Genomic DNA, 22,817 nt, shown 5'->3' with positions numbered 1-22,817 from the left:
GAGATTTTTTACTGACGGTGCTACGGGGGAGCACGGCTTTTTACCGAGGGTGCTACCCCTCCCAACCCCCCCCCATGACCATGAAAAGCGCTATGATCGATCGTATTATCATTATTGTTTTACTGTTGTTTTTATTATCATTATTATTTATTACTATTAGGCTATTATTATTATTAGCCTAACTCCAACGCAAGACAGCCAACTGTAAACACATTCACTCATACTTTGCATTTAAAAAATGCGTATAAAGTCAATACTTCACATGTTTCCATACACTGCACGAGCCTTTTTCTTTTTAAACGGCAAATGTTTTAATAGCGTCAAAGAAATCAGCAAATTTGACTACATTCATAACGCAACATATTCTTAAAGAACAGACGAACATGCAGAAAGAAAAAAAAAAGACCATAAAATCAATGCCTCCGTGAGGCCATCAGCAAAACTAAACTCCAGGCCTAATAGCCAGCTTACTAGGTGTAGCAAAACAACCACACAGTCACACGCACACAACTTTGTTCCACAGACCTAACCAGGCCTAAAGCCTATAACAAAATAGGTCTCCAACGGCAAATGCAACAAACAAAAGGGAACAATCTCTCACTTACATACTGTAGCGTTCATAACAGGAAAATACGCCTGTTGTTGTGGTTGAGAGCGAAGGCATCTATGATCCTGTTGCTGTCCAAGGTACGCGCTCTTAGAGGGTTAATCGCCAGAAGTGCCAGGTCACTGGTTCGGTTATCCCCACTGCTATTCCTCAGATAGTTTTTCAAACGACGCAGACAAGAAAAACTGCGTTCACAGCTCGCCGATGTGACAGGCAGCGTCAGCGATATGGAGATCAACTTGTACAGGTCCGTGAAGGCGTCTTTGTAAGGCCGCATAAGGGATAAGAACTCCTGGGTGCTGTTGATGGTATATCCCTGCTCTTCTTTTCTTTTGAGTAGCCGGCGAACCTGGTGGATTTCTGCGGACAAGTTTTCTTCGCTGACCCCATAATGACGAGCCATTGGTAGAATGCGTTGTTTGTCAAGGAATGTTGGGTGTTTGGGGCTTAGGGCTGGCACGCCTCCCAGTACGTCATTTGCTTCCATCGAGAAGCGTCGGCGCAACTCCATTAACAACCTGTCTATGATAGGATAGAAAGATTGCGCTTTCAGGTCATCCACACTGCCGATACCTGGTCTTTCTATCGGAGCCTCCACAATAAAGTCACTGAGCTGTTTGGCTGTTTGGGTCTGCCTTTTCTCACGCTGTACAGTAGCTATCCCAGCATTCACGCACAGCTCATCTGCTTGCTTTCGGATTGCTTCCCTATTTGGCGTCTGTACGTTTCTCTGATATGCTGGTGATAACTGATTGGGCCAAGTCATCTGCTGTCACCAGATCAAAATTCGGAGACTGTAACTGATCGGACATGAATTTTGTCGTTCTAAAAACATCCTCAAAAATAATAAGATGCAAAACAAAGGTCTCATCTATGAGCGCGCTGACCGATTTGGCATCTGTTCTCCTTTTTGCGTTCTTGTGCCGAACAGTGTCACGCAGGGTAGCGATGATAGCAGGCAAAGTTTTTTTCACAGCACTGATCGCATTGTACTGACATGCCCAGCGAGTGTCACTCAGTCTCTGAAGTTCCACACACTGAGCCGTTGGCCGAAGTTCGCGTTGTTTTTTCAAGAACAGATCATGCACTACTGACCCCGAAAAAAACTTGTAAAGAGTCTGCAACGTCTCAAAAAACTCTGCAGCAGCATCGACGTTATGCACACAATCAACCAGCACCAGGTTGAGCCTATGAGCATGGCAATGTATATAAACTGCTTGCGGCACCTCTCTCCTGAACAGTTCTTGGACTCCGTTGTTGCATCCTGACATGACTGCCGCGCCATCATAGCACTGGCCAACACAACAGTTCAGGTCAACATTGCACCGACTGAGTGTCTGCTTGATACTAACAAATAGCGACTCTGCGTCTAGTCCATCTGCTGGAGTGAAATGCAAAAACTCCTCCACCACTTTCTCAGATTCCGTGTTCAAATAACGCACGGTCACAGAAATCTGTTCTTTTTTGCTGATGTCTTTACTTTCATCCACCAACACTGCAAAATGTTCAGCATCTTTTATCTCATCACTTAATTGTTTGCGAATCATTTCTGCCATTACACTGAATATCTCATTCTGCACGTCATGGTGCACATACTTGGCATTTGACTGCTGCTGCTCATTCTTCTCATTCTTCGTTATTTTTTTGTGGACGATTGTATCAAATTTGCCAATAACAGATAACATTTCGAGAAAATTACCCCTGTTTGCCGAGTCCTCATCCTCAACGTGGCCGCGCTGTGCAATCCCCTGACAAGCAGTGTAGCGCAAGCTTTCAATAATACCCATCATATACTGCCGGTTCTCCCGGACCAACTGCGAATGTCCTTTATCGAGCATATTAGGGAGTCTTGAGCCACTTTTTTCTTTTAGCTTGTACTCACACCATGCCTCCATAGCAAAGGTATGTCCCATACTTTCATTATGGCTTTTCAACGATCCAGATGCTTTTCTCCAGTTACTGAACCCATTGATGGAGAATGCTGGCTCCTGATGAAAACCATGACCTCCTTTGAGAAAATGCCGGCAAGCATAGCAAAAAACTGCGTCCTTATCTACACTATATTCCAACCACGCATACTGTTCCATCCAGCTTATGCAAAAACTCCTTTGTTGGACTCCAAACAGGCGAGATGGATATTTCTTAAGGATTGGTCTCCTCGGGCCATCCTGGACGTTCATGCTAATGTCACAAATAGCACACTCAGCAGCGGTGGAGGTTTGACATCCTCCTTGTCGATCACGTCCATGATGCACATCAGACACCCCTGGCATTTCGTGTACTTCTCTCTCATTGTCACTCTCATTGTTTAATGGTTCTTCCAAACGTGGACATTTAGGAATCAAAAACCGATACATTGTTAATCACTCTTCTCTCTACATAACACCACATCACACTGCACACTCAACATTCCCGCTGCCTGCAACTTGAAAATAAATGGGGTCAAAGGTTATGACAGAATCGTCATTCTTTTGTGTCTAAAATAATCTGTTCGTTGATAACTTTTTTTATTTTCTGGCTGAAATATGTTACCACACAATAAATAATAGAGAATATAATTTAATATTTGAAAATGAGATATTTTATTGGGGGTGCTACGGGGGGTGCTATGGCTAATCCAGGGGGAGCTATAGCACCCCCTAGCGCCCCCCTGGCGCCGCCGCTGCCGTGCACGGTCTTTCTGGATTCTACCTCGCCCGCTGGAATCCTCAGATCTCTTGGAATCCGGCTCGAAGGACCAATTAAATGTCAGGTTCAAACCTACAAATTTATAAAGAAGAGAGAGAGAGACGTTTAGGATTTTTAACTCATGAGGAGAGCGTTAAAGAGACACTTCCTTACAATCTCCAAACCCGCTCTGGAGCATCTCTGCACGCCTCCTCAATTTTATTAGGAAAATGGGTGTATACAAAAAGCAAACAAAGGAAGGGTATCCAGTTTCAACCTGGACCAGGCCACATTCCTAACAGTAAAATTTACAACCTTAACACAACTAAGCGAGGCACACTTCAACTCAAGACTCTTAATCAATAACAAAAACAGAGTACATATGGGATAACTAACACAACATGCATTTACAACTCAACATCTATCTAAGTTTATATTAATTTAGCTATGACTTGGAACATTTATGCATCTGTAGATTTCCATTTATGTCTCATGAAGTGACTTTTCAGTCATATTCAATCACCATACACATTGAATATCTATCATAAAGTTTTATTTCAAGTCATTTCCAGGCACTCAATAAGTGAAAACGAGAACAGTGTATTTGGCAATTAAAGCACACTCCACAGGTTTCAATGAATTTTGGAACAATGGTTTTGCTAATTGTGAATCATGCTGTGGATATCTTTGCCAAGCTGAAAAGCGCTCTAAGCTGAAAGTTACTATAAAATGAAATCTTGACAAGATGCACAGTTTTAAAAATTTCATCATTTGGATTTTTTCTCCTGGGGTCTTTATTTCAAAGTGTGCAGTTGTGACTTGAACCTGGGCAGTGATGAGGACTTTGAGCCTTTGTACTCAGTTGACCAGCACTCTGAGATTTAAGTTTTCCTTTTTGACCACACTGTGGTGTGTTATATATGCATTACAAGCCATACATGTTGTTTTTGATAAATGGACAGTTTGATTTTGTTATTTGATATGAGCAAAAATGCTTATGAAGGAGGAAGAAAACCTGTCAGCATATTGTATTTGTCTCTTCTGCCACAACAAGTGGAAGGAAATCAATGACATGGCCCAGAACAAGAGTAAAAAAGAAAAACAAAACACAAATATATGAGAAATTATTTTCCATCCATCCATCCATTATCTTCCGCTGGTCCGGGGATCGGGTCGCGGGGGCAGCAGCTTGAGCAAAGAGACCCAGACGTCCCTGTCCCCGGCCACTTCCTCCAGCTCTTCTGGGGGGACCCCGAGGCGTTCCCAGGCCAGCCGAGAGACATAGTCTCTCCAACGTGTCCTGGGTCTTCCCCGGGGCCTCCTCCCAGTGGGACGGGCCCGGAACACCTCACCGGGGAGGCGTCCAGGAGGCATTCTCACCAGATGCCCGAGCCACCTCATCTGACTCCTCTCGATGCGGAGGAGCAGCGGTTCTACTCCGAGCCCCTCCCGGATGACCGAGCTTCTCACCCTATCTCTAAGGGAGAGCCCAGACACCCTGCGGAGGAAACTCATTTCGGCCGCTTGTATTCGCGATCTCGTTCTTTCGGTCACTACCCACAGCTCGTGACCATAGGTGAGGGTAGGAACATAGATTGACCGGTAAATCGAGAGCTTCGCCTTCTGGCTCAGCTCCTTCTTCACCACGACGGGCCGGTGCAGAGCCTGCATCACTGCAGACGCCGCACCAATCCGTCTGTCAATCTCCTGTTCCATTCGTCCCTCACTCGTGAACAAGACCCCGAGATACTTGAACTCCTCCACTTGGGGAAGGATCTCATTCCCGACCCGAAGAGAGCATTCCACCCTTTTTCAAAATTATTTTATTTTGTAAAATTTGCAATTGATTTTAACCCTCTGGAGTCTAAGGCCTTTTCAGAGACTTTGAGGCAGTTGTCACCACCTTGACATTTTCAAGTATTTCAAATAACTGTAAACATCTATGCAAAAGTGACACATATGGTTGTATTCTGAAAAGCCTAACAAAAAACAATATGAGAGTGAAGTGAATGTAATACAAACAAGTTTTATTTAAATTGAGGGGAAACACAACTGTACAAAAAAACAAGTTTTAGAGGTCTTCAAACAGTGCAAGAAAACACACTATAAATATATCTAGCCAAGACTTTTGAAGGTTGAACCTTGTAAACAAAAGTGTTGGCTGCATAAAAGTAAAAAGTGCAGTCAGAAATGTTTTTTTGTTTTCACACAAACTGTAAAAAAGTCATTGTAACTCCAGGAAATGTCTCTGTTAGTTGAATACTAATTAGATGGGTGTGTAACACCCCTGATTCCCCCCACCCCCCTGTCACTCTCCATGTGATAATTGTCTGTCACTGGCAGGACATTGCTGCCTTCCCCCACATGCTGGCTGAATGGGGCGTGTTCTCACCTGTGAATAGCCACTCAATCACCTGGTACTTTACATGTGAATAGCGATAGGTGTGGCCTAGGAAGCTGCTGCAGTCAGAGAGTACAGAAAATCCAAAGATTTCTGTTCACTCTCTTTAAAAAGGGCCAGCTATATAATTTATTTTAATATATATATATATTTGAAAACTAGAAGTTTCAAGGTTTTTAATGGTGTAACTTATATGTTTGAATGACAAAAACTCACAGAGTTACAGATGTGTTTTTGGAGATGTGTCAAAAATCCCGCCGGCGGGATTTAGACTCCAGAGTTAGGCATGTTCAAAGCTTAATTAAAAAGCAAAAAATTAGCTAAGCAATGATGAGAGGCCTGTTGACACATAGGAGTGAAGAATGGACAACCAAGGTAACTGTGTCCTGCTGAGATAATGTCCTCCAGGTGTCACTAAAGGGACACATAATTCAATGCAAGGTTCAAAAGTTCATTCAAAGCTCTCTGGCAGTGCCAGCTGTCATATTCAAGACAATCCCAGCTGAGCAATGGTGAACCTTTAATCGATTTACTGCTAAGTTTACTTGCTAAGAACTGCACACACTGTAACCTTAAAACTGTGTTGAGTAACATGAAGTTAAAAACACGAGTATTTACCATTTTATTTACCATTATTATTCCTCCTACACAATATCACATTAGCATGAGCTTTATATCCAAGAAGCCATTGAATGACCAGTGAAATAACTGATATTTACATCCAAATAAAGCTCAATCCAGGTTGAATCCAACACAAATGAGACCAAGCCGGTCCAGATGTTTTCAGTAGATGTGGACAAGCTCCAGCCATACATCAGTGTGCCTCCAAAACAACACTGCTAAGTCAAAATTAATTTTCTCCTTTATGGGTCAAAAAACAACAATTAGTCTACAGTAAGGATGAACAGTTCACCTAATTGCACTCATGTAGGGAAAGTATCCTAGAGGGTAAACTCACATCAAACATATATACAATATGTACCTTTATAGTATGATTAGATTTAGATCACAGGAATTTCAGTGAGGTCTCGTCTAATTAGTACTAATTGTACTAATTCCACTTTGCTCAGTCATGGCAAAGACTGTAAAGTCAGCCTGCAATCCAGAACACAGCGCTGCTAAAACAAATCAACTTGATTCACTTTTGTTCTGTGTTTCCACTTCCATTAACATCAGACACTCTAATTTCACAAGCTTTTTTCTCTTTCATGTCAGCACTGGAGCCCCAGTTTGGAATTTCTGAACTTTTGAACAACTAACAACAACAATGACACACAAACACTCACTGCTCAGTCACTGGGATGGATCTGTGGGATTCAAGGTAAAATACTGTAGATCACAATAATCTACAGTAAAAAAATGTGATGAAATTACACTGGCATTGGCAAGCTAGAATCACCATTGGAATTTCATATCAGTCAGTTTTCAACAGAAAGGGGAAACCTTTGCCGTCATACAATAATCAAGCATCACATTATCAAGCATGGGACAGGTGGAACTTTAATGACAGGACAGTAGAATGATACACAATAATGAGGCAATCGTCAGCACAAAATATGATAGAAAATGCATCCGGTTGTTTCCAGTCTTCACGCTTTTATCCTCATTTCTTTGACATCATTTTCACAAACTCTGGGAAGACAACAAACAAAATATTGATTAGCTAAATCATTGTCTGTTCAGTGTGAGCTGACAACAATTTCCATACAACTGCTGAAGTATGAACAAACACACAACAGATTACTTCGACTTCATGGTGAAAAATAAAAAATAGTAGGTCAAGTTTTAGCCGTGTAAGCGATTGAATTGCTGATGGATTCCTCTGAGAGTTTACTTTCCTTGGAGAATATTTAAGAACAACAAAACATTTATTACAACAGACAACATATCAACATATAACAACAGATTATTCCATAATGCCGTTATTCTTTGGCCCAAATAATTGTGTGCGTTTGTGTTAATTTGTAACTTACCCTCAAAGTCTACTTTTCCGTCTCCATTGTTGTCAACTTCTCTGACAACGGCATTAATTTCATTTTTGCTGGTGTGCTCACCTAATAACTTTAGCATTGCATGTTTCAACTCTTTAGATGTGATCGAACCATCCCCATCGATATCAAACTGCAGGAAGGGGGGAGGAGATACTGGTTTTAGGGCTTTTTGAATGCATTCTGTGGCGTTATGTTTTCTCAACACTGCGTTTGAGTTTTTACTCTGAGTTCTTTCAGTGTCCAGCATGTGGCGCCAAACACCGTATGTACAAAAAGGGAATGTTGAGCTCACCTCTTTGAAAGCATCTTTAAGTTCCCTCAACCCGATCATCCCTGCAGTTTCATCCAGAAGCTTGGGGGTCATTAGTTCCACAAAATCTTCAAAGTCCACCTGCCCCCCCACTGCGATAAGAATTACAGACAGGACAACAATAAACAAATAATTAAATTATATATTTGTAAAAAAACCTGATTTTTCGGGCTTTCTTACAGCACAAAATGTGGTCGTTATGAAGATGACTATTTTGCTGAGTATATATTGTGAATAAAGTAAACAAAAACAAACAAAAATATAAGTAATTGTTCTAAACATATTCAGTGTAATAATTTTACACATTAACTCGGTGCATTCCATTTTTCTTCAGTTTCACAAGAACACTCACAGTTCATGTTGATGTTTTGGCTCAGTTCTATCAGCTCCATCTCAGTTGGCATGTAGCCCATGGTCCTCATTAGGTTCCCCAAGTCTTTGCAGCTTATGTAGCCGTCCTTGTCTTTATCAAACTCCACAAAAGCTTCACGTAACTCTACAAATCATACAGGTGACGGGAAATGGAGAACTGCCCTCAACAAAATTTCTGAAAACATAATAAAGCCGATGCAGTATGTCTTAAAAAGTGCCTTACCTTCCATTTCATCCTGTGTGAGGTTTCTTGTCTGAAAAAGGAAAAATGATGGTACAGATACAACAATGATGTTAGTTTGCTTTTTATTCAATCATTGGTCACAAAAAAAATACTAATAAAGTTATTTTCTTTCTGTGGTCCATCAACTCCTGAATCATCCTAGTAGCACTGTAATGATCTTGGTAATAGTCACACAGACTGTGTCCTCCTGCATGATGCCAGGGTTTATGGCCTATATACAATATCCAAAAAAATAATAATCACCACAACAAATTGTTTTGAAATTAACATTTTGGAATCGGTGTGATTCAAGCTTGACAAATTTTGTTAGAGCATAATGTTTCTTTGCTGTTTTCTTTTTTTCTCCCTCTTTAAAATCTAGAATTGAGCTTTTCATAAGATTACGTTCTTGTTTCTGCTTAGTCTCTCAGTGTAACATGTTTTAAAATGATTATTGATTGTACACAGTTCGGGATGAGTCCATTGAATATTAACGTGAAATATTTTTTCAACATTTAGAATTGCTCAATCAATTCTAAATGTACGTTTCTGGTCAACATATGAACAAGTGAACACGTCAAGATGTTGAATCTCAGTATGAGATAAGGTTGTGTGCAAATGAAGTCTTTGAAACTTAAGGTATTATAAAAAGTAACTGACTCCCGATGCATCACCCAAATGTATCTAGTAAAATCTTTGCTTTGCTGTCCCTACTCCAGTCTCTGCATTAAGTCTAAAATCATACCAAACAAGCCTGACCATGATAACAAAAACTCTTCAAGAAGACATATCATGCTTCGGTCAAACCAAGCAACAAGAAAATAATTCATTAGAAATGCATTGAATTGTTTTGTGATTCAGAAAGCTCAAAGCTTAAAGATCAAAACAACTATTGTAAAAAGAACAAAACAGACAAAGCATGGATACTAAGCATTGTACCACTGAATTATCAAACCGTACGGACTTACTGGTCTCATTTTTCCTCCTCCTCGGAGAAAGATGCAGGGCTGCTTGAGACTCATGACGACCGACTCAGTCTAGATCCTTGAAAATAAGGAAAAATTCTTTGCGAAATCTAAAGAGAAAAAATTTCCAGCAGCTTTCAATCACTTAATTCATTTTTTAGCCATGAGGATCTTTGCGTATCTGCTCATTCCATGAGGGATGACGTCTCTGATGGATAATCTTTTCAGCTCTGGTCAGAGGAAAGATGGGCTTAATGCTGTCCACAATTTCAGACAAACATCAACGCTGTTTTTAAAAGCATCAATTTTTAGTACATTTAATCGGCTTATAGAATATATGCAAAAAAAAAAAAAAAAAAACATTTTGAGACTGGTCTCAAATATAATTGATAAAATTGGGATTCTAACTTCAATATGTGCAAATGTTTTGTCACAATAATCAGACTCACCAAGCAAATCATGAAAAACAACAAGCAATTAGAAAAAAAATTGTAAACAACTGCATCCCTTACACGGCTTGTCCCTTGTGTTTTTAAAGCAGAATTATACATTGCATAATCATATAAAATAGTGCTTATGCAAAATTGAGGTGTTCCCACAAACTGTTTCTAATATACAGTTATCACATTTGTAGTTGAGTTGTTTGATTGCCTTCCGAGAAGCATTTAACTAATCAGATAAATGAGCAGTGACCGGTTTGGTGTCTGAAATTCAACACATCCAGGGAAAGGGGAATCATATCAGATGCCTGCTATTGCCATGATATGATCTTCCATGTCTTTTTACATAAAAGGCCTGATCCAGTTCTGACTGTATATCTTCCACAGACAGATTAACGGTCATATTCCGTTCACCAGTTCAATCATATATCTCTTGGTACATAATGTCCTTTTGTAGGATTTGATGTAAGCTGTATTTTTTCACGGTTATATCATCCTTATATTTTTCAATATATTTTAAAGTGCTGTGTATGCTTTGTCCATTCAAAGCAGCCATGGCACCACAAAATATTAATAAATGAATGATGTAGGAAGAGTCATGGCAAACTACCTCTGTTTGCCCTGATAAAATTAAATTTTCTTTAAGAAAAGGACTTACTTCCATTTAACTACGTTTTTGGTATGATTATGATATGAAAATCTGCTTGCAAAAAAAAACAAAAGTGTGACAGCAAGCGAGTCCCAGTTTGATTGTGGAACTAGTGCCGGAGAAAAATAGGAAATTGGGTGAAACTTTCCTCTAGTCTTATCTTTGAGATGCATTTTAATGATATCCAAAGCAGGGTATTAAAAATCAGATCAAGACAAACAGAAAACTGGGCAGAGACAGAGACAGAAACATTTTTTCCACACCGATAGGGAGCAGACAGCCAAATAAAGGTTTAATAGGAGCAAGAAGCGGAGCGAGGAGGATCTGACAAAAGACAGAAAAAAGTGGGATCTATCATGAGGAAAGAAATCACAAATGAACAACAGGTGATGGCAATAAACTGACAACAGTCATAAAGGAACGAGGTGAGAGAAAGGTTCACAGGAGCAAACTATGGAAAGCCATTCCAAAACAGATCATTTCATGTCACCTTCACTGTATGAAAGGAAAACATCTTTACCAAATGTTAAGATTCAGTATTTGAGCAGTATAAGGACTGAATACATTTCAACAACTACTTTTTTATGAATCCTGTTTGAGATCAGCCTCTCTTCTTCTATCTACCTTTATGGGACCCCAAGGCTAGAAAGACAAAATGTGACCCACAATGAGATTTTCTTTGTGGTGAACTGTTTCTTTCTCGCAGATTCAGCTTATAGCATTTCCCTCTCTCCTTTTAACGCTCGCAGGGGTCTGAATTTTTTGTCAGAAACATTTTACTCATTCTCTTTAGCCCTCATAGAACAGTTATTGGAATGTGGGAAGATGGAAAATAGCCACAGTCTCAGAGGGCAAAATCTTATGAATGCAAGGCAATGAAAGTGTTTAATTTCCTTTTAAAGTTGCCAACATAGTGCAACAGAAAGGAGATGGGTTCACCAAAGACAGAAATGTCTCAGTAGTTGGTCATTTCTCTGTGCTTATGTCCTTATAAGTATACAGCTTCTTGATTTGTTTCTCGTCAACTCTCCATCTAACCAGCAGTAATTCTTTAAACCTCTAGGTGGAGATGAGAATTCTTTCAGATAAACTTGACATACGTGGTCAGATATTTTGATGCTGTCAACAGCTGGAGGATTTTTGGACAGGGTTTTATTTCATATCTCAGCTCCTTAAACAGCTCAAACATACTAATCCCGGTCAGTCAGGCTTAATGACAGTGTGTTGTGCTCTACTTTCCAGACTTGGCCAAACCAGAGAAATGCTTTTAACTGTGAAATGTCCAGTTAATATTTGTCTGTGTGTGAGTCCGTACCCTTTTTATGCTGATGCATTTTTTTCTAATGACTACACATATTATCAATATGAAAAATAAAGTGTCTCCGTACAGTTACGTTTATTAACTTGCCCTTTCTTATCAAATAAAAGTTAATCTGTGCTTTGCAAATGGAATGAAACACCTAAATCAACAGGTTTAATGGGATGAAAGTGAACTAATTTGGAAAAAGTTGTGTTCGACAAGTCACATAAGAAACTATGACAAGTGACTTCTTGTCTTCTTACATTTGAACTTCATCCATGCATCATCTAATGATTCATTCAGTGTGCTGCTTTGCAGACAGGTAATTTATATAAATGTTTTAAAAATTAGATAGCTCATAAGTATTGTTTATGATTTTGTACTCTGAACTCTCTTTAGTAATTTTAGCTGATGTTGATGACCATCTCAGGGAGTTTGGAGTGAGATCCAACAAGTTCAGTGTACCTCTGAGGTGAAAAGGACTGGAAAACAGTAAAAATATCATGTGGTACACAGAGGTTTGACTTGATCCGTGACTACAGTCACCTGATGAACCAAAGGCCTGAGAAACCCCTGAAATGGATTGTAAGGCAATCAGGGTCCAACAATGAATATTCCATATCTTGTTTAATGCTTTCATATGATGTGTCCAGAAATACTGTGTACCTTTGTGTCAAGAGACTGACAGCAGAAGACTCTGTTGATTGCCGTGAGTTTCTCATTTAGTAAGTGAGTCTTTTTACAATTTCATGAAAAAAATTTGCTCATCTTGAATTTGATGGTGGAAACACATTTCAGAAAAGATGGAGAAGTGCCATATTTATTGCTATGTAACACCCCCTCTTCTCTTAACAACAGTTATATTGAATTCAATAATACTTTGAATGGTTTAACCCTCTTTTACCTTTCTCTCCACTCCGTTCCCCTTCTGCATCCACGATGTCTCCTCTTCAACTTAGACCAGCAGTCTGGTCAGTCTGTTGTTTCAACACAATGTTATGAAAAAGATGGTCATTGTTGTTCTTTATGTTCACCAAATTGTGCAGCATCAGGCCCAGGGGCTCCAGAGCAGTGTCCAGCACAGAGCGAGTCTTCTTCATCAGCTTGCTAAATTTCTTTGAGTCATTGCCCCATTGGGTGGCCGCAGGCTGCAAAGCTCTCTATGACAGACCTGTAGCAGATATGCAACATTTTGGTCCACTGTTGTCCACTTGAAAAAGGTACAATGTTGCTATATTTGTGCCTCAATATCCTATGATTTTAAACTTAGAATCTGTTTTTCCAGATAAAGAGAAGAAATGAGAAGAATGTGTGGCTGTCACAGATGGCAACACATCACAAGTGTTTGAGTAATTTTCAAACATTTGCAATCCTCCATCTGTTGTATAATTGCAATTTAAAATTTTTCTTCAAACATAAGGACTGACAATAATATCAAATTTATTTTTCATATATCTTTTTTATATTATATATTCTAAAAAAAAAAGAAAACAAACATGTTTTAAATCTGATTCAGTTGAATCTTTGATTTTGATGCTGTCATTTTACAATAGATAAAGTTGTCCCCTTTTCATTTTATTCAGGTGTATTTTTTCAGCAAGAAACAGTTATGTTTTCATGCTTTATTTTTAATGTTTGCAAACAATTTTTTAGTTTTCAGATATGGTGCATGTGATGGATAACAAACAGGACTTTATTATCGGCTTAAACAGGACAGCAAATATCTAAAACAAAAAGCATGAAGTCAACGTACTGTGACCTTCTGTTATCATTTATGAGCGGAAGGTTTCAGGTTTCTCTTCAGTGTCACATCCTCCCTCTCTGTGGACCTCTGGGACCACACCTGTGGCTGTGAAACTTTGCAGAAACTGCCAGAACTATAATTAATCTTTTCAGAAAAGAAACACACATTCAGCCGCACATATTTGCATGTCAGCAGGTGTTCTGGCATGAAGTAGCTCACATTCTGTACACACATCCTCAGATGAAACAATGATGCTTCAAATATCAACTGTAACATCAAGTACACATTGTTTTATGGGCTCTTTGAGGACTGAAACATCTAGTTTAGAAGACTAATACATGTTGATACACCCCGTACTGCAGTCTACTTTGATATAGATGTGCAGTATTTATGTTAATATGTGTGCACAATCCCATCATGTCTTAAAATAAGAAAATAAAATCTTTAAAAAAAGATGGTGTTCTAAACATGCAGTTCAGTTCCTGTTAGCAACTGAACCCTGATATGAGTTAAACATGGAAGCATTAGAGGCCAACTGTGATGTAGTTATGAGTTTTATTATTTAATAATTCATTATTTCATGTTAGTGCTCTTCTTCATATTGAGGCTGTCACATTGAAGCAGCCCGTGTGGTCTCTTATCCTGTTTGTGTCAGGTTTGGTGTGGGGAAGGTAGGACACGGATGCGGACTTAAAAAAGAAAGCTTGGTTCATTAAAGCAAAAACAAAGAACAAAAGGCACGGCTGAGCCGGATTTCAAAAACTTAACTGTGGATCAATACTAGGGAAACAAAACAAAGAACTTAACATGGCATGGATAAATACATACTTAACTTGGTAGGTCACGTGGCACATGGGTAACAAGGCAGGTAATGTATGTGGGGCAAGAAACGAACAAAGAACCAACGACAAGACAGGGGGGAACTGCAAACTAAATGGGGACTGAGTGATTAAGTGAGTGTGTGCAGCTGGTGGGGAATGAACAGGTGAGGGGAATGAACTAATGACCTGAGTGAAGGAAGTGAGGGGAAAAACAATGGCAAAACCTAAAACTCAAAACCTGGACATGAACTGAACACAAAAACCATAAAACTTAAAACATGAGTCCCATGGGCGTGACAGTTTGGAGGCCTTATTGCATTCTATTCTCCAGGGGCAGACCGAGTCATTCTTTTCGCTTCACCGATGATGCTTGACAAGATGGTTTTACATTTTACCGTGAGATAGTTAAACATAAACAGACTGTGATACTGAATTTGCAACAGACATGGCCAAGGACATCCAGCTGGTGATTTAAATGTGATTCCTAAAATGAAACTCAGTATCAGTTTTTCTTCTATTCAAATTGACATTTTCCTCGGGAAGATTCAGAAGGAGGGATTTTGCATATACTAATGTAGTGTTATCAGTGTTTCATATAAATGATTAAAAGTTACCATGGAAAAATTGTAAATTAATAATATGCAATGAGAATAGTCATAAAACTTTGAACATGCAGCATTGAAACAGATAAGGAATATGAAGGAATTTGAAGAAGAAAACCTCATTGAATCAGAAATGTGCTCCATAAACAGTGGGAACAGTGTACTGCACTTCTGTCCTCCTGACTTATCTCTTTTGATCTGCACAGCTTTGAAGGATCAAGCTTTGTGCTTCTTGCTTTTCTAAATTTCATCAGACATTACTGACAAACAGTCAGTCAGCAATGAAAGGAAACGTTCGAGATGAGAGAGGCTTTATGAATACCTTGATTTTTATTTATACAAAATGCACAGGATATAACAAATCTGTAATATGATGAGATGCCAATGCTACAGTACATCCCTCACCTACATCATACAGAAAAAGATTACACATAATAACAGCCGCAACACTTTTTTAAAACTATATTTGTTCACAAATCTCTCTCACACGCATTGTAACATGTAAGTAAGTGATTTTGTTTGCTGCGACATTCTAACACCTTTAAAGGGAGTTTTAAGACATTTAGAAAAATATTCTTTCAGACTGGAAAGCTCAATATCTATTTGTGTTATTAAGTACAAACTGAAATAAGACAATAACCAAATCTGTTGTACTCCACAGGAACAATATGATAGTGTCCTTAATACGTGTCCCATGTGTTAACGAAGGGTACCTTACAAATCAGACTCCTCAGCAGCACATAGCTGCATTATAACCTGTCTCTGTCCTTTTCTATGCAAAGTGAACTTCCTCAATGATGCCATAAAGAGCTGAGTCTGATCCAATCAATGACATCAGATCACCTTCAACACCATCATGTTCTCTGTAGCTCTGCTGCTGCTGCTGGCTGCTGGATGCTGTGAGTCTCACTGAGGCAGAGACACTGACAGTATGATCACACACACTGGCTGTTAATGTTCTTAAACTGATATCCAGCATGTTTTCTTCTTCAGGTGTAAAGTGTGAACAGTTGACACAGCCAGCTGCCTTGACTGTACAGCCAGGCCAACGTCTGACCATCACCTGTCAGGTCTCTTATTCTGTGAGCACCTTCCCAACAGCTTGGATAAGACAGCCTGCAGGGAAAGGACTGGAATGGATTGGTAGAGCAGGTGAAGGGTGGAGCACCTATTACAAAGATTCACTGAAGAACAAGTTCAGCATCACCTTTGACTCTTCTAGGAAAACAGTGACTCTAAATGGACAGAATATGCAGGCTGAAGACACTGCTGTTTATCACTGTGCCAGAGAACCACAGTGACACAAAGCATCAGCAGACCTGAACAAAAACCTCTCAGATGCTGAACACTTGTATTATTACTTCTCTACCAGAGGAGGAGCTCTTAGACCACCAATGATTTCAGACCAAAGAGAAACATCTTCCAACTTGCACAACATGGGAGAACACTTGACAAAATTATGACATCAAAGATAACACAAAACTTCCATTCCAAATTTCTCAGTAATCTTTGGGCCTCACTTTCTTGCAAAGTTTAACAAGTCGTGGCACCTGGTTGATTTGAAAGAAAGATGCCCAAACCAGAGAGCTTTCTGTGGAAACAATGGAAAGGATTACACAACTTCTTCCAGAGAGTACTTCAACTTGGAGAGGGGAAAAAGATGCTGGTTGTTCAAAGGCAGGTGTGTCTGAATTTTGGAGCAAGTACAAACAAATTGGGAAGGTTGTAAAAGGGAAACATACAGTTTATCTGAGAAGAGGTGAAGGTTTCTGGGCAGAAAACTTTAATATACCTTGAAAAAAGAAAATGAACAACAAAACAAATGATAACAAAAGGGCAGAAACAGGAGTCAATGTTTGTGATCAAACTATAAGACACCAATTATGGTGGAATACAACAATACTGAGGCTTATTTTTCATTCTTATTTTTACAACTTTTTCTACAAAAACAAACTTTATAAAAGCAGATAGCGTATGAACACATGACAAACCTCATGAAAACTTATTTTGCTCTTTCAACTTCCTCCATGTTCTGTTCAGAACATTATTTCCCAATGAAATAATTAGGTATGTGTCTTTTTTCTAAACGATATAATATCATACTAGGCCCTGTGATGGGCTGGCGACCTGTCCAGGGTGTACCCCGCCTCTCACCCAATGACAGCTGGGATAGGCTCCAGCCCCACGTGACCCTAAATTGGATTAAGCGGGTATAGAAAATGGATGGAAGGATGGATAATGTCATGCTGGCTATTACTTTGTTTATTTCATAGCTAGAAAAATATATCATAAAGTTTTAGAATTCCAAAAAAGTCAGTGGGCTATCTGACAACTTTTCGGTTTTGAAGAATCAGCTTTAATGGCTGTGTTAATGCTACCGAAAAGTATCAATCTTTCTTCTATTCAAATTGATATTTTCCTCTGTGGATTTAGAAGGAGGGATTTTGAATATACTAATGTAGAGTTATCAGTGTTTCATACGAATGATTAAAAGTTACCATAAAATTTATTTTAATTAATAATATGCAATGCTGGCTTAAAGGATAGTCATTAAAAAGATGATAATGCAGCATTGAAACAGAAAAGGAATATGAAGGAATTTGAAGAAGAAAACCTCATTGAATCAGAAATGTGCTCCATAAACAGTGGGAACAGTGTACTGCACTTCTGTCCTCCTGACATGTCTCTTTTGATCTACATAGCATTGAAGGATTAAGCTTTGTGCTTCTTGCTTTTCTAAATTTCATCAGACATTACTGACAAACAGTCAGTCAGCAATGAAAGGAAATGTTTTTGATGAGAGAGGCTTTATGAATACCTTGATTTTCATTTCTACAAAATCCACTTTTTCAAAACTATATTTGTTAACATATCTCTCTCACACGCATTGTAACATGTAAGTAAGTGATTTTGTTTGCTGCGACATTCTAACACCTTTAAAGGGAGTTTTAAGACAATTAGAAAAATATTCTTTCAGACTGGAAAGCTCAATATCTATTTGTGTTATTAAGTACAAACTGAAATAAGACAAAAACCAAATCTGTTGTACTCTACAGGAACAATATGATAGTGTCCTTAATACGTGCCCCATGTGTTAACAAAGGGTACCTTACAAATCAGACTCCCCAGCAGCACATAGCTGCATTATAACCTGTCTCTGTCCTTTTCTATGCAAAGTGAACTTCCTCAATGATGCCATAAAGAGCTGAGTCTGATCCAATCAATGACATCAGATCACCTTCAACACCAACATGTTCTCTGTAGCTCTGCTGCTGCTGCTGGCTGCTGGATGCTGTGAGTCTCACTGAGGCAGAGACACTGACAGTATGATCACACACACTGGCTGTTAATGTTCTTAAACTGATATCCAGCATGTTTTCTTCTTCAGGTGTAAAGTGTGAACAGCTGACACAACCAGCCTCTGTGACTGTACAGCCAGGCCAACGTCTGACCATCACCTGTCAGGTCTCTTATTCTCTGAGCACCTACTGGACAGGTTGGATCAGACAGCCTGCAGGAAAAGGACTGGAGTGGATTGGTAGAGCATGTAGTGGATGTACCTCAGACTACAAAGATTCTCTAAAGAATAAGTTCAGTATCAACGCTGACTCTTCCAGCAACACAGTGACTCTAAATGGACAGAATGTGCAGCCTGAAGACACTGCTGTGTATTACTGTGCCAGAGACCCACAGTAACACAAAGCATCAGGAAACCTGAACAAAAACCCCTAAAAGCTTGAACACTTGTATCATTACTTGTCCACCAGAGGAGGAGCTCTTAGACAAGTAATTATTTTGAATGTTAAAAGTCATGCATGCATCATATAATACTGCACATGTGACAATAACTTTAAAATTCCCTTTTTTTGTTCTCAATGTAATAAAAGAGTTTCAGTCAATCATGATTGCTGATTAATTTAGAACTTGATCTATTTATGATATAGTTTTATAAAATTCTGCAAACAAACAAAACATCTTGTCAGACTAATTAAAGTGAATTTGAGACTGAAATAAAGATACTTAAATAGTTTATTTTTGTCTCTGGATGCTGAGTTATTCAGTTGCAGGCCTAACACAGTCTGCAGGAAAGCACTGGGATGGATAGGAGTTGGTAGGTCTGATTTGAGTCGTAACCCTGATGCCAGCAGAGTGAGAGGACATAATGGAATAAGTAGAGATGACAGCAACAGCATGGTGTTTATTTGAGACTGTCCAAGCTACAACCAGAGGACTCTGCTGTGTATTACTGTGCCATGGACAGAAGGTAGTTGGAAAGGCTTTACAAAAATATCTGACAGTTAACCTCAGAATAACTTACAGGCGGGCAAAGACCCATATTCTAATGCTCAGAACAATGACCCAAAAACTACACTTGTTACTGAGCGCTGAGTTTTAATAAATTAGAACTAAGTGGATTCTCTCTATACTTGTAGATATTTCTGACAATGGTTTATAACTGCAGGTGTACAATGATGTCTTAAAAATATGAAGGATACAAAGAAAGAGGATGTCTAATGTAATAAATTAGTCAGAAGAAAAATGTCATTCATTCTAAAAAATATTAATAATCAAGATCTCAATGCATATTTGTTATGTTTGTTTTTCTTTAAGAAAGAAGATTGATATAAAACTTAGATGTAACCTAATTTATCTAAACATATAAATAAGATTGAAGAAAAGGAATTAATTCTGTGGGATATACTTTTCTGAGGAAGTTTGTTTATATGTCAAGCCACAGTCACACAGGAGGGATCCAGTCTGCACAAAACCTCAGCAAATTACTTCCAATGAATTATAAATTATATTGATTCAAAATGCTGTTTGAAAGACAAGTTTGGTGTTATGCAAATTGACATAGTGATATAAAGACTTGATGTCACGCTGTCAGTTACAGCAGAAGAAGAGAAGCTCCCATCAGATCACCTTCAGCACCATCATGTTCTCTGTAGCTCTGCTGCTGCTGCTGGCTGCTGGATGCTGTGAGTCTCACTGAGGCAGAGACACTGACAGTATGATCACACCATGCTGACTGTTCACTGTTAATATGGATTTAATATTTTCCTCCACAGGTGTGAAGTGTGAACAGCTGACACAGCCAGCCTCTGTGACTGTGCAGCCAGGCCAACGTCTGACCATCACCTGTCAGGTCTCTTATTCTCTGGGCTACTGGACAGGTTGGATCAGAGAGCCTGCAGGGAAAGGACTGGAGTGGATTGGGATGAGAAATACTGGAGGCACTCACTACAAAGATTCCCTGAAGAACAAGTTCAGTATCGACTTAGACACTTCCAGCAGCACAGTGACTCTAAATGGACAGAATATGCAGCCTGAAGACACTGCTGTGTATTACTGTGCGAGAGAGTCACAGTAACACAAAGCATCAGCAGACCTGAACAAAAACCTCTCAGAGGTTGAACACTCGTTGCATGAAACCACCAGAGGAGGAGCCCTCACACCACTAATATTTTCATGTGTTTGCTGTAACAGTGAGAACAGAAAAGTCTAAAGATTTTACAGAATATTCTTCATAGACTGAACTGCAGCTGATTACAAATACTTTGAAACAATAATCTTTGAAAGATGATTGTATATGTTTCAACATTTACAACTGACCTTTACATCTACTGAAAGATAACCAATAATAATCAATAAGTCATACATTTTAAGTATGATAATAAAATCGGCTCACATCAAGGGTTTTGAAAATGGGTCACGGTCATTTTTGTTCTTATCTTATCTTTTCATTTAATCTTTTCATCTTTCAACAACATGCTGCTGTTTACCTGCTGTTATCTATGGTTTACTGATGAAGAATTTGCAACTCTTGCCTTAATCTGTGTTCATACAAACCTGCCTACAGCTTGATATTTTCATTCACTCCCATCTTTTCCCTCTACCTAAAAGAAGAATTTTTGAGCATCATATCTGCTGTATTTCATATTAATAACATAAATTCACCCAGAAAGGAATTGCTGCATGCTGTTTGAAAGACAAGTTTGGTGTTATGCAAATTGACATAGTGATATAAACACTTGATGTCACGCTGTCAGTTATAGCAGAAGAAGAGAAGCTCCCATCAGATCACCTTCAACGCCAACATGTTCTCTGTAGCTCTGCTGCTGCTGCTGCTGGATGCTGTGAGTCTCACTGAGGCAGAGACACTGACAGTATGATCACATCACACTGGCTGTTCACCACAGTTACTGAATTACTATTCGACATGTTTTCCTCCACAGGTGTAAAGTGTGAACAGCTGACACAGCCAGCCTCTGTGACTGTCCAGCCAGGTCAACAGCTGACCATCAGCTGTCAGGTCTCTTATTCTGTGAGTAGCCACCACACAGCTTGGATCAGACAGCCTGCAGGGAAAGGACTGGAATTCATAATCAGTGCACGTGTTGGACAAACCACCTACTACAAGGATTCCCTGAAGAACAAGTTCAGTGTGAACTTGCAGTCTTCCAGCAACACAGTGACTCTAAATGGACAGAATGTGCAGCCTGAAGACACTGCTGTGTATTACTGTGCGAGACACCCACAGTAACACAAAGCATCAGCAGACCTGAACAAAAACCCCTCAGGCTGAACATTTGTTGCATGAAGCCACCAGAGGAGGAGCCCTCAGACTTCTAAAGAGTTCCAGACTAGCTCTCTGAGAAAAGTGTGTTTTCATCTTCTGTACCTAAAATTTGACCTAACATTATTAATTCTGATGTTAACAGAAACATTTTTTTTATTTGAGCAGGCTTCGATCATGTGAACAGAACTTTTGATTGAAGAGATAATAATACATATCACTTGAATTTATGTGACAATACAGTCAGTAAGAAAAACCATAACTTTCTTTAATCTGTAACACAACAAGATTAAACAACCACAGTCCATCTGCAGTTTATTTGAATTTGACTCTCTTCTTCTCTGAGTTAAAGAAACAAGCCTTCATGTTCAATTTTTACTTTGTACATAAATGCACAGTCATATAAATCTAAAGTACCCAATTAGTCAGGACCTTCTGTAAAGACCAAATGTCCTCAAAACTGTAGGGCATATGACCTTTTTTCATATTCTTATTATGAAGGCAACAAGTTGTAAATACACATAAAAGCACATTCCCAGCTTTTGGAACTCATATATCAATCAGCAACATCAAACTGCCAGTATATCAACATAATGACTCCACTCAGAGAAACATAATATCAATGTGTTTTTTTTTGATGAATGCCTCCGTATATCTTTCATGCAGTTCTAATGCTGAGTAAAACGAGGAAGGACATATTTTCTGCTCATGTGATTGTGTTTATAAATGTGCTTCACAGACTCATGACTTCAAATGATGCAATGCAACTCAATGATGAGGAAAACAAGATGGGACTATTAACAATTCTCTGTTATCACCAGTCTTAAACGGAAGGAAACAGCACCTAACCCATTCATCATCAATATATTATTTATTCAATCGCTCATTACTCATTCATCAGATGATCAGTTACTCATTACTCCAACGCTTTGAGGTATGATGTTGAGTTGTAACAAGAAGATATCACGTCCAACACGGTGATCCTGTTACTGACATCCAGCACAAGCTGGAATATAGCAATGATTTACATAGTTTAACAACTTCAACTGAATCAACTGATTGAAAGGTTGACTGTGAGAGGACAATTAATAAAAACTTAGAAGTACTTCAAATTGATCAAATTTCCATAAATAAAAAAAAATCGGGCC

General features: G+C 39.0%; 1 protein-coding gene and 2 gene segments (V, D, J or C); 2 read left to right on the top strand and 1 right to left on the bottom strand.

The window, feature by feature from the left end:
• Positions 1-7,188: 7,188 nt before the first annotated feature.
• On the bottom strand, positions 7,189-9,593 carry LOC142371915 (calcium-binding protein 5-like). Its single transcript, XM_075454651.1, has 6 exons — positions 9,540-9,593; positions 8,572-8,602; positions 8,329-8,472; positions 7,959-8,068; positions 7,649-7,796; positions 7,189-7,307 (listed from the first exon to the last, which is right to left on the bottom strand). The coding sequence occupies exons 1-6, from the start codon at positions 9,591-9,593 to the stop codon at positions 7,279-7,281; spliced, it is 516 nt and encodes a 171-aa protein (XP_075310766.1). The 3' UTR covers positions 7,189-7,278.
• An 8,750-nt stretch (positions 9,594-18,343) lies between these two features.
• Positions 18,344-18,788, top strand: LOC142371924 (Ig heavy chain V region 5A-like). The segment is given in 2 exon segments: positions 18,344-18,386; positions 18,481-18,788. Coding segments are annotated over 2 exon segments (351 nt in total).
• Positions 18,789-20,028: 1,240 nt separating this feature from the next.
• Positions 20,029-20,463, top strand: LOC142371927 (immunoglobulin heavy variable 4-38-2-like). The segment is given in 2 exon segments: positions 20,029-20,071; positions 20,162-20,463. Coding segments are annotated over 2 exon segments (345 nt in total).
• The last annotated feature ends 2,354 nt before the right edge of the window (positions 20,464-22,817 follow it).

This window comes from Odontesthes bonariensis, chromosome 21 (assembly GCF_027942865.1).
Source record: "Odontesthes bonariensis isolate fOdoBon6 chromosome 21, fOdoBon6.hap1, whole genome shotgun sequence".
NCBI classification, from domain to species: Eukaryota; Metazoa; Chordata; class Actinopteri; order Atheriniformes; family Atherinopsidae; genus Odontesthes; species Odontesthes bonariensis.
This window is presented reverse-complemented; position numbering and strand designations above follow the sequence as displayed.